The 20,166-nt window shown below is 35.8% G+C and overlaps 1 protein-coding gene across 1 annotated transcript; it reads left to right on the top strand.

Annotated features, from left to right (window-relative positions):
- Positions 1–7,798: 7,798 nt before the first annotated feature.
- LOC127754720 (disease resistance protein RGA4-like) lies at positions 7,799–18,643 on the top strand. The gene is made up of 4 exons (XM_052280285.1): positions 7,799–8,391; positions 16,657–17,073; positions 17,183–18,510; positions 18,621–18,643. Exons 1-4 carry the CDS (start codon positions 7,799–7,801, stop codon positions 18,641–18,643), a joined length of 2,361 nt encoding a protein of 786 aa, XP_052136245.1.
- Positions 18,644–20,166: the final 1,523 nt, after the last annotated feature.

The following is a 20,166-nucleotide window of genomic DNA, read 5'->3' as shown; positions in this document are numbered from 1 at the left end:
GCTAGACTGGATCGGGGCCGAGGCCGGATCCCGTCTAGGCCTACGGGGAGAAGACGGCCTTGTGGTGAAGACAGCGGCCAAATCGTTGGGGAGTTTCATCAGGATTGAGGGATAGGCCCCATCATCTTGATCAGGTCGTGTCGGAGTAGATTGAATCTCGCCCGAGTGGTTCGAAGCCGACTCGGTTGAGATGATCTTGGAGTAGATCTCGGCCGAGTTCGGGATACCGAACAGGGCTGAGACCTGGCCTCTACCTGACTGGTTCAGATCCGAGTCGTGTGGGTATGGGGTACCCATAATCTCCACATATGGTGACTGGGACGATGTTCTCAGCTCCAACTTCGGATGATGAATGCCAGTTGATTTGATCCTGCAATCAACAAGAAAGAAAGATAAGAAAACCGCGGTTAAATCCATAAACGATAGTCGATCGGCTAGTTGCCGATGACATCATTTATTTTCGAGCTGATGTCATATTGGGATTGATCGGCAGTCATGAATAAACAAGATAAGACTAAATCTACTCGATCGGCTGTAGATATTAATGACATATAATCCTTCATTCGATGTATATTTAAACTAAGTGATTAGAATAGATCGGTCGCCATGCCGAGACAGTATAAATCAATTAAATCGAAAGATACATTAAAGCAATGATTATATAGACGTTTATAGCATAGCCGATCAGATAGATCTAGCATGTATCGGCTAATACTCCGATACCACTTTATACTAAGATATTAAAACAGGCAAAATATATTAAACAAGAAGCCTAATATACCCTAATGCAATAAGATCTTAATATAAAGGGCAGATCTAGCATATCAATCAGGCATATGAGATATAAAGTTACTAGATCAGGTAAGATCAGCTGAAACCCCGATGCTATCTCTTTCGATAATCATAAAACAAGCTAGATATCACAATTATGGATATTACTTAATAGATCGAATTCAACCGATGCAACATTAAGCATAAAGATAAATATAAGTTCTAGGAAAGATGATGAAAACCTCTAAAAGATGGTGGATACATGATATAATCTAGATTAATAACGAAACATAACACTATCGACTACTTTCCAACAGTAGAAACCAGCCGATGATAAGTTATATAGCACAACTAACAGAGATTACAAAGCGTATATGATAACTCGACGAATCACATAAACAAGATTAGAGTATCATAAAGATGGAAGCATCAATCCCGAGAACGGAAGCCATCATGACAAGTTTACCTCTAGTTGAAGATCGAAACTGATGCAGCTCAACCCGAAAGCAAGAACTCGTCAAAATAGAACGAAAGTGAAAAGGGTGGCGATACGCCGAAAGTGTTATTGAAATGTTATCGTTGATTACATTGGGTTCGGGTCATATTTATACCCAAGATACATAATATGTCCCTGCCGGACATGACTCTTATCTCTAAGAAACTCTAAGATACCATAAATCTTTGCGGCAGATTTTTGCCCAAACATATCTCTAAGGAAATTACATGAAATATCCTAATTAATAGATACAATTGCCTTTCTGAGAGCTTTATCTCCATCGTGGCAATCCTTGTGAAGCACGTTGATCGATTCTAGAAACAGTCTCGAAGCCATCCTCATCGGAATCGGCTGTATTGACTCTATCGGCTGTATCGGCTGTCCTCTGTCCGATCCATCTCAGCCGATACAGACTCCAGCCGATGACTTCGCAGCCGATGCATACTCTGTTCTTCGAATCTAACTCTTTGCCGAATCCGCTTCGATCCCAATGCCGAACCTGGTTCATATCTTACCAAATTTGGTCGTTAACACTTGGTGGCGAACCCTTCAGTCTTTAACGCCTGGCTTCGCCAAGGCTTGATGGCGAATCCCTTGGTCTTCGTCATCTAGCTTCACCATCGGTGTCCGTCTAGGACTTAGACAATGTTTGATGGTTTTGACGGTTTCGGCACGTCGGCCGTTGGCCCTCGTGATATACCTCCAACAAAACTGAAGATAAAAGATGACCCTATTTTGTGAAGGCCAGATAACGGTGTCAACTAAGATGAAAATTGTCCGTTTTGCCCCTGCTCATTTAACCATGTTATATCAAAGGTTATTCTTTGATTGGGACCTTTTTAAATATTTGTAATGATTTGACATAGCTTTTACAGATCTGAGACAAATTTGTCTTCAATTTAACAGAATTTTACAAAAATTTGACAGCATATTGTCCAATAGCAAATTTCGTATCCAAATCCAACAACAAATCCATCCACAAATTCTCCTTCGTCCCTCGGTCCACACGATGGGATCCAGCGGCGCCGCCCCTCCGCGCGGTAGCAGCCGGCACTGCCGCCCCTCCTCCTCCCTCCCTCCCTCCGCGCGACAGCAACCAGCGCTGCCGCCCCTCCTCCTCCCTCCCTCCCTCCCTCCCTCCGCGCGACAGCAACCAGCGCTGCCGCCCCTCCGCGCGGCAGCAGCCCCGCTGCCGCTCCCTCCCTCTACTTTGAGCCCGGCAGCTGCCACCGCCGCTCCCTTTCTTCGCTTCGAGCTCGGCAGCGGATGACGCCGCCGCTCCCTCCTCCCGCGCGCGGACGCCACCGCTCCCTTCTCCCACGAGTCGACGCCACCGATTCCTCCGGGCACCGACGCCGCTACTCCCTCCCTCTCGCACGGGCTCCGCTACCGGTCCTTTGATGCGTGGCCAATGCCGTCACCGCCGACACTGCCGCCGCTCCCTCCCTCGACACGCGGCCGCCGCCGCTACTGCTCCCTTGACGCGCGGCCAACATTGCCGCCGCTCCCTAGCTCCCTCCTCACGCGGCCAACGCCGCCGCCCCTCCTTCTTGCCCGGTCGGCCGTAGCTCTCCCCGTCGCCAGGGATGTGGGGATTGCTGGCGAGGTGGGGAATGGAATGGGGATAGGGTTAATTAGTAATAGGGGGTATTTTGGTCACTTTAGGGTGGTAAATTTATTTTTTTTCTTTTTTCTAAATGAAGTTCTAACGGTGAAGGCAAAACATGGTCAAACGGAAACTTCAATTTTGAAAAGCAGGGTCAAATAAGTAAACCTGAAAAAGTAAGGTTAAATTGGTAGTTGGGCTTCAAAATATGGTCATATAAGCAATTGTCCCATAAAAAATGGCAAAAAGCTGGATGTAAAAAACTGGAAGCCAACAAAACCTTCCATGTGGTGAAAAAATAATTGGGAAAAAATAAAAACAAACCGGAAGACTTAGGTTTTTTTTTATGGGTTAATTGGATCCATGCCATTATTAATTTGTTGGTTTTGAAATATGCCGTTACGATTTGTGAAATTGGAACTACGCCACTACAATTAAATAAATATTTGAGATATGCCATTACCTACCCCTTTGATGCAATTTCCAAAATTTTTTTTGACCAAATTGTCCTTGTGTTGTTCCTCCATCATCTTCTTCCATCCCATTCTCTATCTCCTCTCACCTCTTGCATGCTCTTTTCTTGGGCGATACTGGTTCGATGCGAAGGCGGTGGTGGCGGCCTTGGCACGTGCGCTAGAGCTCGTCGATGGGAACCGAGCGAGAGCGCTATGCCGCTATGAGTGCCTCCGCCTTGATCTGCCATTGGAGCTCATCGATCAGCAGAGAAATGAGAGAGACAAAGAGAGGGTTGATGACGCCGGGCAGCCGTCTCCCCATGGTGGCCATCGCTAGCAGCTAGCATCTGCGTGCTTCTCCCGACGGACGCTTCCGGGATGACCTCATTGTAGTCGGCGTAGAACACGACGCTCTCGGAGGCGTCGGCTGGCGAAACGCGAGAGGCGGCGCACGGCGGAGTGGTCGACACAGCGCATTGGTTCTGCCGCCGGTGGAGATGCAGTCGGCAGCGGCCAACATCTTACCGTCAGCTTCTTGCCCTCTCCCTATTGTCTGGTTAGCTCGAACCAAGCAAGCATGAAATTAGCATACGGCAGATGGGAGGAATAATGCAGTGAGATAACTGTTCTCCATCCCTATAGGTTTGCTAGCTAATTGACCAGTAGGATTTAGCAGTATGCACACACATGCACCGTGCCCACCTGCGGCCAGCGCGAGATTGCTAGAAGTGAGAGGAAATGGGGGGGAAGAAAAAGATGAGGGTAATTTAGTCAGAAATTTTTGAAAAAATATATTTAAGGGGTAGATAGTGGCAAATCTCATATACATGTTAAATTATAATGCCATGATTCCAATTTCACGAATTGTGATGGTATATTTCAAAACTAACAAATTTATAATGACATGGATCCAATTAACACGTTTTAATTAGGTATATAGATATGCAAAAGTACGAATTCACCCCTCCACATCTGTATTTTTGGACTATTATACCCTCTCTCGTTTCTACTACTACTAATTGAGATGGTACTACAAATAGATTTGACCCATTAGATAGAAAACTATCGATGGCTTAGATTAATTTAAACTATGAGTAGATAACATCGTAGCAGGACTCTAGTATATAAGGAGTTTTAGGTTTAGACACGGGTATTAAGAAAGTATGTGACATTAAATGAGAGGGTTGTGGTTTTTTAAGATAATGGAATAAAACTCACATAGTGAGTATGTAGCCAAAGTAATAAAACCAAAAGTATAAACAATTTAATAAAAACCAAACAAGGTAAAGACCTTACAGCTACTGAATTCTATTGTTAAATCTCCACCCGAAGTTAGCAAAGAGCTGCATGATCGTCGACTTAAATTTACGATACGCATCTTTTATTAGTTTGATATGATCATCATGCCTTTGTAGTTGAGCCCATTCCTGTAGCTAATAGTCCTGAAAAGAACCTGCAAATAAGATTTTGAATGTGATCTATCAAAAACTATTTCATTTCTACTAAACCAAAGAGCCCAACATACAGCGAAAGCTACAACAAGAATAAGTTCCTTGATCTTTTTATTAACACCTACAAACCAATTTCCAAACATATGAGATATACTACGTGAATAGTATAATCTAAACGAGAATTGTATAGATCTCTAAAAAAATCTAGCAAAATGGCAATCCATAAAAAGATGGTAAATATTGGCTCAAACTACCATTCTAATTCCTCTCAGCCAAATTATTTTGTGTTAAAACAATCCCCTTAAGGAGATACCACCTAAAAATTATAATCTTAAGAGGCATCTTAAGTTTTCAAATAAACTTACTTCTCTCTATATACCCATTATTAATTAGAGCCAAATACATAAATCGAACTGAAAACTGACCACTTTGATGAAGATCCCATCTAAATATATCATCCTCCTCTGTTAAATTGACATGCACAACTGAACACACAAATTATGTCATCTAATCTTATTCTGACCAAGTAATGTTCTCCTAAAAGAGACATTAAGCGGATCAGAACTCAGAACACTTGCAATCGATGAGTTTTTCCTTCTAACTATAGAATATAACGATGGGTATTTGACCTTTAAAGACGAATTACCTAACCATTTATCCTCCCAGAAACTAACTTGTTCACCATTATTAATAATCCAGGAACCCATATTTAGAAAAAAAACTTTTAACCTTCATCAAACCTGACAAAAAAAATGGGAATTCCCTTGTTTCCTTTCAACTTGAGTTATAGATTTAATACCAAGATATTTCCTTTTCAAAAGATCTTGCCACACACCTCGTTCATTTGTTAATTTAAACAATCACTTAATAAACATTGGTTTTGGATTTCTAAATTAAGAACACCAAGTCCACCTTGATCTTTAGGCTGACAAATAATATCGCATCTTGTCAACCTATACTTCTTTTTATGTTTATCACATTACCAAAAGAAATGGGATCTATAATAATCAATTTTTTGAAGAACCCCTCTAGGAATCTCAAAAAACGAAATCATAAACATAACTAAACTTAATAACACAGTCCTTTCAAAAAAAACTTGATAACACATAGTTAATCAAAACCAATCTCCCACCTACAAACATATGTTTACCATTCAACTACTAAGTTTTTCTCAATTCGCTAGTCAATTATTAACCAATCTTTAATACTAAGCTTTCTAAAGTACATAGCAATGCCAATATATCTAATAGGAAAATTTCCTAGTTTACACCCAAAAAATTTGAATATTGCTCATGACATTCCTTTGTTTGGCCAAAGCAAAATAATTCACTCTTGTGAAAATTTATCTTCAGGCCAGATAATTTTTCAAAAGCAGTTAAAATCAATTTCATATTTTTAGCTTTTTTGTAAATCATGCTAAAATATGATAGTATTATCAGCATATTGTAAGACAAATAAACCATCATTAACCAGATGTGGGACCACTCCAAAAATTTGACCATCATCTTTTGCTCTCTTTATTAATATAGCTAACATATCAACAACTATGTTAAAAAGAATTGGAGATAACAGATCCCTTGCCTTAAACCCTTATAGGTTTGAAATTTTGATCCCACTTGGCCATTCACTTTAATGCCAACATGTCCACCTTGGATAAAAGAAGCAATCCAATCACACTATTTTTACGAAAAACTAGTTTGTTGAACAATAAAAGACCATTTTACTTTACCATAAACTTTCTCAAAATCAATATTAAAAAGTACACCACTCTTTCTTTTCGGTGCAATTCATGTATCGTTTTATGAAGAATAACAACCCCCTCGTTAATATTCCTCCCAGGTATAAAAATTGTCTGTGTGGGACTAATAACCTTCTGAGCTACTCCAAAAATTCTAGAATAAGAGGGTTGTGGTTGATTGATAATATATTGAATGGTGAAAGGTTGTGATGGATTGAGATGGGAATGTATTGAATGGGTGAAATATTATGATTAATTAGGAAGGAAATATAGATAGGGAGCTTCTTATATTTTAGGACAAGTTTTAAATGCTATAAATTGTTATATTTTAAGTAAAGAGAGAGAATGTTTATGGTTGATAACAACTAGTACAGCTAGCCGGTCCAGTCTGCAGTCCTGTACCCAGTTTTCCACGCCTTTCCTTTATTCTATTAAAGTGCAGTTGGATCAATGGATTTCCTTCCAGTTTGAAGCTATCAGGCTAATCACCACTATCTGTATTAGCAGAGAGGAGCGGCTCGGTGACATACCAATCGCTCGGACGGAGAGATGGAAGTTGCCATGGCTGTCGCTGTGACTGGTGCCTTGGTTAGTACTTAATTTGAGCAAACTCGCTTCGGAGAAGCTTTTTAGTTTAATCGAGAGGAAGTATGAGAAGTGGAAGAGTGTTGAAAAAGATATACTTTTCATCAAATCAGAACTCCGCGTGATTCTTTCTACCGTGGGGCCTCGGTTATCCCGTGGGAGGGGGCCGCGCGGCAGCGCATGCGTAGGGGTGGAGCCCACCGGTTTTTTTCGTTGGTTTTTTTTCTGTTTTTGCTTTTTTCTTTTCAGTTTTTTACGGTTTTCTGTCCGGTTTTTTTCTTTCCGTTTTTTTTTCTTTCCGTTTTTTAGCATTTACGTTTACCTATAAAAAGTTTGTATACGTGTATACAAACTTTGTATACGCACATGTAAATTTTGTATGCGCGCATGCAAACTTTGTATACGTGTATACAAACTTTATATACGACACGTATACAAACTTTGTATGCGTACGTATATAAAGTTTATATATGTGTATATTTTTTATACATAAAAAATATATAAATATTATATATATATATATATATTATAGTAGTAATATTAGTAGTATTATAATAGTAGTATAGTAGTACTACTAGTAATAGTAGTGTAGTAGTAGTAGTAGGTAGTCGCACGCCGGGGGGGGCCGCGCGACTAGTCGCCGCGCATTAGCCCCCCCCCCCCCCCCCCCCCCCCCCCCCGAATTCCATAGAGGCCATGAATACACTGCGCGACTTGGCATACGATATCGAGGATTGCCTCGACCGGTTCCTGCTTTGCTGTGATTGCGAGGGCTACGACGATGTATCACTCTTATCAAAGTTCCCAGCTGAGATCAAGTCTCTAATTGTCGACTTGTTGCGCACTCGTCAGCAGATAAAAGATTATGCGGACATGAACAAGATCATGAGCCAGCAGATGGCATCAGGATCGACCGCAGACAAGGCAACATCAAGGGCTCTCCTGGCAAAGCCTCAGTTGACATCGGGCATCATGAAAGCAGAGGAGGAGCTTATAAGCATATTGGTAGACCATGTCGAGAGCGAACAAGAGCAGTTGCGGGCGATCTGCATCGTGGGATTCGGCGGCTCTGGGAAGACAAGGCTCGCAAGGGAAGTGTACGATTCCTTTCAAGATGGCCCGACTTTCACTACCCGTGCCTGGGTTGACGCGTGCAAGTATAAAGATGATTACAAGGGCCTCTTGATAGACTTGCTCAAGAGACTTCCGAAGCTGGAAGATCGAATAACGGGAGACTCCGACGTCGAACAGCTCCGTACCGAAATATCAAACTACCTAAACACCAACAGGTGAATGTTCTTCTGCTTAGCTATTTTTCCTCGAACGTTGGCTTTTGTTTATTTCACCGCAGCGAGTTTAAATTTTCTTGCGACTATACAAATCAAGTGAATACTTACAACCCCATCGGGTTGGCTTAATAAAACAAAGAAAAACCAAATTTTGAAATTTTTAGCGTTTACCAAATAATTCCGAACACTATAACCTATAAAAAAATTTATAATATGTGTGCATACTCTCTCCCCTTCGACTCTGTATCACTCCTCTTTCATTCAATTCATTCATCTTTTAAAATTTTATAACTAATTAACAAAAAAAAAGTAATTATAAAGCTAAATGATTATAATTTTAGTTATATATGATTTTCAGTATATTTGGATTTTTATTTATAATTAAATAAAAAATTAATATCCATATTACCCCTATTTTACGGTATAAAAATAAAAAATACGTCATTTGAACATAGATACCAATCCTTTACATGGTAACATGCAGATAGCAAAAAAGAACAAAACATTATAAAAAATAAAAATAAGTATTATATCACCTTAATCAATGTATATCTTCTATAGCACACTTAACACGTCATGTTTTACGTCTTAAATCAAAATAAAACTTTGGAAATTATAAGAAAAAACATATGACCATTAGTTTAACTGGACACTGTAAGGTTTGGTCCCGTTTGCTCCTTAAAATGGGACACCTTCTTCTTAATATAAAACGTCGGCAACGGCCTGACAGTTAAAAAAAAACATATGACCATTAGTTTCCACTTAAATAGGTGGATCAATTATTTTTAACCAATTGTTATACTTTCAGTAAAATCTTAAGCCACCATGTGTTACGTCTTAAAAGTTCAAAAAAAAGATTTTAGAAATTCCAAGGACAAAATTGGATCATTGGTTTTTCACTTAAATCCTCTGCTTCACTCCCCCACACATGCGCACAACATAGAACTACATGTCCACTTGCCTCTCGGCTTGAGCTCTCCACTCTTCTCCTCCACATTTTATATAGCGAGAAATAATAAAAACATATTATAAAATACATAATTTTCAAGCTGCACATCTGATTTCTAATCTAACTATTGTTATATTCATAATTAAACCAACAATGTAAAGATCCATAACGTGTAAGTTTTAACTGGTATAAAATAAAACAAGAAATAGAAAAATATCAATAGGGACTAAATTGAACTATTTGGAAAAAAATGTAATGAGTTCGTACAAAAATTGGTTCTTAGTTTTCACTAAAATTGGACCAACCATTACATGTTCTATTTTTATAACAGTTTTTAAATGCTTAGAAATTAATGGACTTACATCTGTCATATACGTAGCATTATAAGTTTCCCACATATTATTGCATATATAAACCACACTAAGATAGTAGTATGTCGTTGATTGAGAATTTGTATTTGTTACTATTAAATTTAAATTTTTGGATTCATTTTAACTAGGTACTTTCATCTTAAAAAGATAGTATAGATCATGCATATAAAAAGAAAGTGAGGTCTATGATATGTGTTTGTTAATTTACATGTAACAACTTGCATCAATCTAACCCAACTAGAAGGAGGGCTCTAACTTGATAGTACAAATAAAAATGTACTATTTATTAACAATAATAGTTCATTAGGATTTGTTAAAAAAGCCTTTAAACATTTAATTAAACAAGACAAAACACCTTCTAATATATACATAATTTGTTAGACACATTTTCTAAACAAACTAAATCTAACTCCACAATGAAGAGATCATAGATAATTTTTTTTGTAGGGATGTATTAAATATTATATATTTTAAAAGCTATCAAATAATTTGGAAAATTTATTTAAGCAATGTCGATGAAGAAGAAATTGGAGAAATAATTCTTTTAAAACATTGCAGATGTCATCCAATTAATATTCTGCATGTGTAAGATTTTTAAACGCGATCCATAATACATGCCCGCGCAAATGCCCTGGCTACCTATTCTAGTTATTATAAATTATTCTAATTCATTAGACCTCTACATGTGTTTATTTTAGAGCGTTTGTAGGAGTCACATGTGGTGGCTTGAAAGCATTTGTAGAAAGTTTAATAGACTATATAATAGATCTAAACCACTATAAATAATTCGAAAATAACCAATGTATTTAGCATATAATTGAAAGTCAATATTTATAGTATAACTAGGATGGTAGCCCGCGCATTCGCTCAGGCATTCATGAACCATTGCTTAAATATTTATTTTAAGATATTTGCTAGTTTATAATATGTAATATTTAATTCATCTATATAAGCACCAATATATAAAGTTAATCTTCTTCATCATTTAAGAAGACGTAGGTCTTTAAGTCTAAATCAAAAGTAAGCTGTTGTTTTTCATTTTAATTAAATGTTTTGGGCTCTTATTTTTAACAAATCTCAAAAAAGGTTATTTCTAATAAATGTGTTTTATTCCTTCTTTTAATTGGTTCACATTTGACATAATTTGTTATACGTACTTACATATGACTCAATAAAAATAGAGTAGATATATTCTAGACCTCGCTTCCTATAATATGTGTGATCTATATATATTTTTAAATACATTTAGTCAACTCGAGTGTTAAAACCCAAATTTAATAGTAAGAAATATAATATTTAAAACCAGCTATATTCTGCTATGGCATAGAATAGAGGGAAGTCTATTGATATGTAGTCACTTAAAAATGATACAGTGGTTATGTATGGTTGTCTCAATTTAAGGGAAATTAAGAACCACAATGGTTCTAAGAAATTATAAGATTTTCTACAATTGGTTCAATTTACACTTTTGTTTTATTTTATACAAATATTATTTTTAGTTCAAATTTATGATATGATAAATAGTGACAGCATTACACCCTATGCGTCATTTTTTAAAAAAAGTTGTTTATCCATAAGCAAGTAAGATTGGTATAGATTCTCATTGTTTATTAATAAATGGATTGTATAGACATAAGGCTACGGTAAATTCACGGGCTTGTATACAGTATAATCCAATATATTTGCATCATGTGATAGATAATTCATTTGGGAACGTTTCATATATAGTGTCTGAGGCTCTACGCAACCATTGTGAATATGATTTGTGGCTAATTAAATATAACTATACATGCATGCAACATTGTTTCTGGAATGTAATGTATTACTAATGCTTGCATGATTTAAATATTTCTATAAAATTTCTTATGAAATATTAGGAATTGTGTGATCGAAACCAATCACTCTCTATTTTTTTAGCTGGCCTTCACTTGGTATGAATTAATTAAATTTAAATTACATAATGCTTTATGTGAAGCCCACAATGCATATCCGATCCAATTGCCATAAAATTTTAAAAAGAGACCCTAGAAAATCTTTGTGTTCCAACAACCAAATAAATTCTTTCAATTTTTTTTCACATTCTAGTATATATATTGTTTTGTGGCTATATGGTCCTCTTGCTGCTCCTATTTAATATTCCCTATTGCTAAAAAGGTAAGGCAAATCTAAGCACATTGTGCCTTCTTCCACTCTCTGTATATGCATTATTCTTAACTCCTTCTACGTACTATTTAGCTACTTCTATTTCATTCCATCACGCGTATTTGCGCAAGAAAATATTTGGGTTCCAAAGTATAAAAAAGTTAATTACAATTTGTTCTAGAAGTAAATCTAATGATTGAAAATAATAATTGGCCAAATATTTTACTTTTTTCTTTGAATTTCTAAGTTTTTTTCTAATTTTTTAGACATGGTGACTTAAGAGTGCTTTACAACATGTTTTTTTAATTATTATTATTGGTTGACATGTAAAAGATAGGGGCTATGTTCAACTGATGTATTTTATTTTTTATAAAGATAAACATGGTTAATCTTGAATTATTTGTTTCATTATAAATAAAACAATAGTTAAAAATTAAAATCATATATAACTTTTACAATTATAATCATTTAGCTATCTAATTATTGATTGTTTTATATTACGTTGTTATTTTAGAAATAGAAAAATTAGAGAGGAGGAAATTGGATAGGAGAGGAGATATGTGCATCTACGTATGGCTAGGGGAGAGGACGATAGTTTTTGTTCTTTTAGAGAGATCCAATTAATTGGTTCATTGGTCTGAGTTATCTATATTTAAACATAAATATAATATTAGCAAACAAAGTAATGCATTTCTTTTACTACTTATTATTTTAATCTTATTAATTAATTCTTTGTGTTTCATATTATTATAATATAAGCTACATATGTTGTTAATAAGGTGTTTAAAAATCTATATGGTATTCCCTTAGCTAGTCCAAAGTAATTTTTTTTACTTGTTAAATATTGTTAATTTGAGCCTTCAATATACGACAAAATCTAATGTATGTACGCGGATAAAAAATAATTATAAGATTCAAATCAGATAGTTATGATATAGTAACATGTTTGTGTCTAATACATCATAGAGAGAGGGAACCGAATGGGTGGAGGGACAGATATATACATACGTACGTACATAAGGAAGGGAGGGACTTGGCCCTCGTGGGCCTTTCAATTTTTTTAATAAAAAAAATAAATCTAATTGGTCCACCATGTTTAAAGAAAAATCAATGGTTGTGATATGGACTTGAATTATGAGAAAAAAAAAAGAAAAAGAAGTATGGTGGGATCATATGTACGTACAAACGGACATGCTGTACAGGTACACGGACCGAGGGATATTTTAAGAGAGATAAATTGATTTGGTAATTTTGTACTAAGATAGATCTAATGGTTGTTGATTTGGTAATCTTGTAAGATAGATCTAATGGTTGAAAATAATGGGGTTCACCAGATTAAATGAAAATCAACGGCTAGATGTTTTGTTTTTATTAGAATTTTTAGGATTTATCAAATCGTCACGTGACGACCTTGGAGCGTTTTTAGGAGCACCACGTGATAAGTTGAGAGCGTTTGTATAAAGTTTAATGGACTTTTAGTATATAACTAGGAAGATAGCCCGCGCATTTGTGCACGCATGTATTATAGATTGCTTATTAAATACGTACTTATATAGATTAAATATCAACCGGCTGGATGACACCAGCCATGTTTTTAAAGTACTATTTCTCCATATTTTTTTCATTGATATTGCTTAATTTTACCAAACTATTCATTACAATTAAAAATATTTAATATTTAATACATCCTATAAACAATTATCTATGATCTCTTCTTCATTGTAAAGTTTGATTTAGTTTGTTCGAAAAACATGTATAATACATTAAGTGTAAATAAAAAGTAAAGTGATTTGTCTTTTAATTGAATGTTTAGTATTTTATCAAACAAATCCTAAAGAACTATTATTATTAGTAAATATGTTTTATTTGTCCCACCAAGTTAGTCCTCCTTTTAGGTGGTTCAGATTGACACAAATTGTTACAAACCTACATATAAATTAATAAAGATGTATCGTAAGCCTCGTTTCCTTGTGAAATGTGTGATTTATACTATCCTTTTTAAAAGAAAATACCTAGTTAATATGAATCCGAAAATTTAAATTTAATGATAAAAAATATAATTTTTAAACAACTATATACTGCTACCTTAGTGTGGCTTATATATGCAATAATATACAGAGAAACCCATAACGCTACGGAGGAATTATAATCTTAAGAATAATAATTAGTTAAAAATCTAATATAGTTGGTTCTATTGTTTGTAGTTATTGATCATTTTTACTGATTAGTTAAAAATTAGAAGATGGAGGAATTGAAAGAGAGAGGAGAGGAAGTCAAGAGGAGAGAGTACGCTTGCATATAATTACATGTTACTATTTTAGTTTCTATTACTTTATTAACTAAAAATAGAATTAAAATCTATCTTTTTTACATGTCTTTTTCTAGGTATATTTACAGTAGGTATTAAAACTATGAACACTATAAATCTAATAATGTCATTTTGACTCATTATAAAAATGGTAACATACTTACCAACGTGACCCAGGTAGGATCAGATTTTGAGAGACGATTTTTTGCCCGGGTTTTCAGACATGAATTTTTATTGGGTTCATCAAATTTAATGAAAACCAACAGCTAGATTTTTTTTCCTTTTTTATCAGAATTAAGAATTTAATTTATCTAGGAAGGTAGCCCGCGCACATGCGCAAGCATCTTATTCAATGTTATTTGAATTTTTGTTATAAATGTTTACGCGTGGATAATTTTTTCTCTAGATATTTCTTTACTCTATTCTAAATTTGGTTTTTTTTTCAATAATTTGTCTTGGGATAGCTTTGAACAATGGTTATAATTTCCCTCTAATTACCCTCGCAATGTATAAATCCTAAATTAAAATTACTTGAAAGTATGCCCTATTGAATTTATGAGAAAATATTCTCACGAAATGGAGTTGGTTCATATGAAACTATTATATGAAAATTACTAAAAAATTCTTTTTTGTAATATTTAGCACATCTTATTTTTGGGGTTTATAAACTTTAACCAACATTTTTTTCTTATATGCTATAGATATTTTGATGGATTTTAGGATGTATTGATTGAATATATTTTATATTAAAAATATGGCTAATAGGACAGTTTCATCTAATCAAATACTGACTTCCGTTTACTTGTACTCTCTTTTTCTCTTCATATGCTTTCTTATTTTGTTTGAAAAGTGAATTTAATTTAAAGTAAGAGCGCAATTATATAAATATAAGTAGGTGTAGAGTACCTATAAATGTTTAAGCGCGATAGACTAAATTACACTTTTGGTAGATCAATTATTATTATACAGTATATATTTATTGCATGAATTATCAAATATAAGTTTAGTATGATTTGTGTTCCCTAATTTACTAAATTTAGTATGAAATACCCATATACCATGTGTATTTAATAGAAATCAAAGAGAAAGAAAATGTGACGTTTATTCCCTCTATTGTTTTAGGGCATTAATATAGTCTCCAAGATATAAAACTGACAAAGGGTGATAAATATAGGATTGATATAGTTTACGTTATTCATGTATGGCCGAATAGACTGAACCCTACGTGTTATTAAATATGATGATATATCATTGATTTTTTTTTACGATTTGTCATAATAATTGAATGCCATGCAAAGCGCCAACATATAACCTGTTATATGTGAACTGGTAACAGATATATAGTGATATAATATATATTTTCACCCTTTCATAATTTGCATGTTCATTTGAATTACATGCAAAATACGGCCTAAAATATAATTTTCTTTTACAATATAAAATATAGTTAGTATAGGTCATATTTTTTTAAATTAATGGCAAATAATACAATGGGCGTAAATTTTGTTTTCAAATATTTTCATTTTTTTTGGTTAGATATGATGCAAAGGTCACCCAAAATAATTTGGGGCATTTGCAAATTTGCCACTGGTTTTTTTAATATTGTAAGGATACCACTCGAATATGATAGTTCTATTGGCATTTTTGTAATTTTCTAGTGGCAGTTTGGAATAACGATTCAAAGCAATGGTAAATTTGCAATTGCCCCAAATAATTTTTATTCTTATAACTTGATAATGCGATCCAACATGTTATTGATTTAATTAAAAAATTTATATGATGTGAATAGATAAATATTATATGTAATTTAAAAGTTAGAGTTATCTAAAATGTATTGTGATAAATAATAAATATTATCTCTCTTAAGAGAGGAAAAGAGTTGAGGAGGTGAGGCGAGGGCCGGTTCGTTCCTTTCCATCAGGCACGAACGTATGTACATCCTCGTCAGTCCAAGGAGGCGAACGTATTTTGATCTACTGTACTATGTTAGAGGAAGGAATTAATTTTTTTTATAATAGACTAATCCAGGCGAACCTATTTTGACACACGGGAGAATAGAGGAAGGAATTTGTTTAAATAGATCTAATCTAATGGCGGTAAATAATGGATCACCAAATTTAATGAAAATCAATGGTGAGATGTTTTCCTTTTTTTCTTAGAATTTATATGATTTTTTCTATTTTTATTATAGCGCCATGTGGCAACTTGAGAGCATTGTTAGAGCGTCATGTGGCGGCATGAGAGCGTTTGTAGGAAGTTTAATTGACTTTTAGTATATAATAGATAGATAGAAGATAGATAGATAGATAGATAGATAATAGATAGATAGATGTAATAGATAGATAGATAGATAGATTGAAGATATCAGATATGGTAGCCCTTGCAACCCGTGTGTGAATGACAAGTTGTTAATATATATACAGTTTGACTACAGCAGGGATGACATGTTTCTTTAGCGCAATCCGTAAAATTATTGTGTGTTTATTACCTGCTAGGTCTCTCGTTGTATTTGATGACATCGACGAGCAACAGTGGGACGATTCTATCTTGCCTGAGGAAACAAAGAGTAGAATAATAGTGACGACGACTAGCCAAGCGGCAGCAAACAACTGCAGATCTGACGGTGGTTACATCTATAATATGAAAACTCTTGATGAGAACGATTCTAAGGCCTTGCTAAAAGCTATGTTTAAGAAACGTCCAACTTACTTTGATAGGGAGGTAGCAACACCAATCGTGGGAAAATGTGATGGCCACCCACTTGCTCTTGTCAGTGTGGCCAAGTATTTGAAAATGGGTAACGATCTCAGGGAAAACTGCACAAAAGTTTGTGGCAGCCTAGGTTCTCAAATGGAAGAACAATCTGCATTCCAAGAATTGCGACGAGTTCTGATGAGTAACTATGGCAATCTGTCAGGCCATGGCAAGACCTGCCTACTATACATGAGTGGATTCCCCAAGGGTTTTCAAATCAGGAGAAGCAGTCTAATCAGACGATGGGTAGCTCAAGGATATGTACAGTCTGTACGTACCTAAACAAAGTGACGAGGCGGTCGCACATGACAACTTCAACCAACTAATCGAGAGGAATATCATTGAACCGATGCATATAAGCGACGATGCAATAGTGAATACTTGCAGAACTTATGCTGTCATGCGCGAGCTCATGCTGCACACATCCTTCTGTGATCACTTCATCGGGTCCATTGATGCAGATCAGTCAGAACCAACTAACTTCCGCCACCTCTTTATTCAGAACGACAAAAACAACAGGGTCAACTGGTCGGGCAGGAAGGAAGATCGTGCCCGTTCTCTGACAATCTTTGGGAGTGGCAAAGATTCTATTTCTTATATTACCAAGCTTGAACTGCTGCAGGTCTTGGATCTTATGGAATGCACTGATTTTAGTGATAATCTTCTCAAAGACATCATGAACAAGCTCCGGCGCCTAAAATATCTGAGCCTCGGAAGCGCTACTAAGAAAGTTCCAAAGACGATTAAGGAGCTGCATTGTTTACATACACTCGATTTAAACAAGACAAATGTAGTCGCACTGCCTATAGAAGTCATAAAGCTGCCCCATCTAGTTCACCTGTTTGGGAAGGTCAAGCTCAGGAAAAAGAAGAGTATTAATGCATTGCAGGCAATATATGATATCATCTCAAAGAAAGAAACTATCGGACAAAAGAGTAAGCTGCAGACTCTATCAGGATTTATTATAGACGAAGACTCTATAATTCCGGAACTGATGATTCATATGAGGGGACTGGGAAAGGTCAAGATATGGTGTGATTCCACTGGAGAAAGGAACACTGATTGGATTATCCACCTCAAGGAGGCTATTGAAAATATGGTTATGTACGAAATGGACACAGGTGTTGGCGTTCGTTCTCTGTCACTGTACCTAGGAAATGCCTTGGAGAATCTTCTTGGTCGTCTAGGTGAAACAAATGGTTTTCTTACCACTCTGAAACTGCACGGCAGACTGAGCCAATTTCCCGAGTTTGTTACGTCGCTTACAGGCATCAAAGAGTTGTGCCTTTCATCAACTAATCTAACTGGGAGTGATTTATCAGGATCAGGCCTGGGTGAGCTACCCTGCTTGCTTTACCTCAAACTGGTAGAATACAACCTTGTGGGCTTCGTCATTAAAAAAGGGGATTACCCAGTCCTGCAGCGCCTATGTCTAGTGGTGGAGAGTCCTAATCCTATCCTACCTAAAATCGAAGAGGAAGCTTTGCCAGAACTTGTTTCACTTCACCTGCTTTGTGTGCGCCTTGGTGATCTTGCTGGCATTAATATTAGAAACCACACAAATCTCCAGGAAGTTGCTCTTGATTCAGCTATCAGTATGGAAACCATAATTACTTGGGAAAATGAAGCTCGGAAGCACCCAAAAAGACCCAAGGTTTTGTTCTTCAAAAGGGTTGGCACACCCAACACTGGGTGTACGGTAAAGTATACTGCGACCGAGAGGCCTAAAACACCTGAGAGCACGGGGCCCGGTGAATCGATGGAAATAGATAATTAAGGTCCTCTCCGTCTTTGACTGATCGAGCTGCTAAATGCTCGCCATGTTCTTCAAGGTCAGTATTATTACTCTTATCATCGAGTATTATTATCCTGATTATTAGTGCGCTCTACATACATCGAGTAAATTGTTATCTACATGCTAGGAACATGTAGAGCGCAATTTACTTTGCAAATGAAAAATGTCAGGGTTTTTTTATCCTGCACCTTTTGTATTGTACCTCTATTTTATATTACAAGTCTCTTTGACTTTTTCTTTAGTTAAACTTTTTAAATCTAACCAAATTATAGAGAAATATAACAATATTTTCAACACTAAACAAACATATTATCAAAATATACTCAATATTAAATTTAATGAAATTTATTTGGTGTTGTAAATGTTGCTAAATTTTCCTATATTTCTAGTTAAACCTAAAAAGGTTTTACTAAGAAAAAAATCAAAATGATATATAATATAAAACGGAGAGAGTATTTGGGCCTGTTTGGGAGAGCTTTAGATTCTGAGAAGCAGCTGTTTGATAGCCAGCTTCTGAGAATCTGGAAAAGCTCTGAAACCCAGCTTTTCCAGCTTCTAGCTTCTTAGTTCATATTTCAGAAGCTGTGGCCTGTTTGGGGCAGCTTCTAGTAGAAGCAGCTTTTGGGAAAAGCTGCAGCTGGGACAAACTCCCCCAAACAGGGCCTTTGTCTTGGCACCGTCGCTGGTTGCAACTTGCAAGGTCGTATTCTTCTCGTAGAATTTTAACATGACGTTCATTTCCATTTTACAGCATGTCGATCGTAAAGCTGTTGTTCCGCAGGAGCTGTAAGATCGGCCACTGGTGGAGAAACCCTTTGTAGTTCCGGTTCGTAACCCCCCTTTAGTCCTGGTTTTTAAACCGGGACTACCAATCCGGGACTAAAGATTGCTATCTTTAGTCCCGGGTGAAATAACCGGGACTAAAGATCGATCTTTAGTCCCGGTTGGTAACACCAACCGGGACGGATGATCGATCGCTGACCTTTTTTTTTTTACATGGCCCTGTTGCTACATGGTTTATATATATATAAACCATGTTTCAGTACATATATGCATATATAATATATGCATATATATATATTATATTATATTTATATATGTTTCAATACATATGTACATGCATAATAATATATATGTATTTATACATATATATATGTTATGCAAATGCATGTGTGTGTGTGTATATATATATACATATATATATATATATATATATATATATATATATATATATATATATATATATACATGACCAAAATATATTTACATTATAGAAAATGTGTACACATGCATATAGAAACATATGTAGTCATGTATTAATTACAATCCATTATATGTCCTAGCTAGCTACAATTTCGACGTAGTAGTAGTCGCTAGCTCAGAAGCTAAGGACCTATGAATTGTGTTTCCGTCGTAGTAGAGTTCACCCTTGGGATCAAGGATTTGTTCGTTGATG

Source organism: Oryza glaberrima, chromosome 11 (genome assembly GCF_000147395.1).
Source record: "Oryza glaberrima chromosome 11, OglaRS2, whole genome shotgun sequence".
Lineage (NCBI taxonomy): Eukaryota > Viridiplantae > Streptophyta > Magnoliopsida > Poales > Poaceae > Oryza > Oryza glaberrima.
This window is presented reverse-complemented; position numbering and strand designations above follow the sequence as displayed.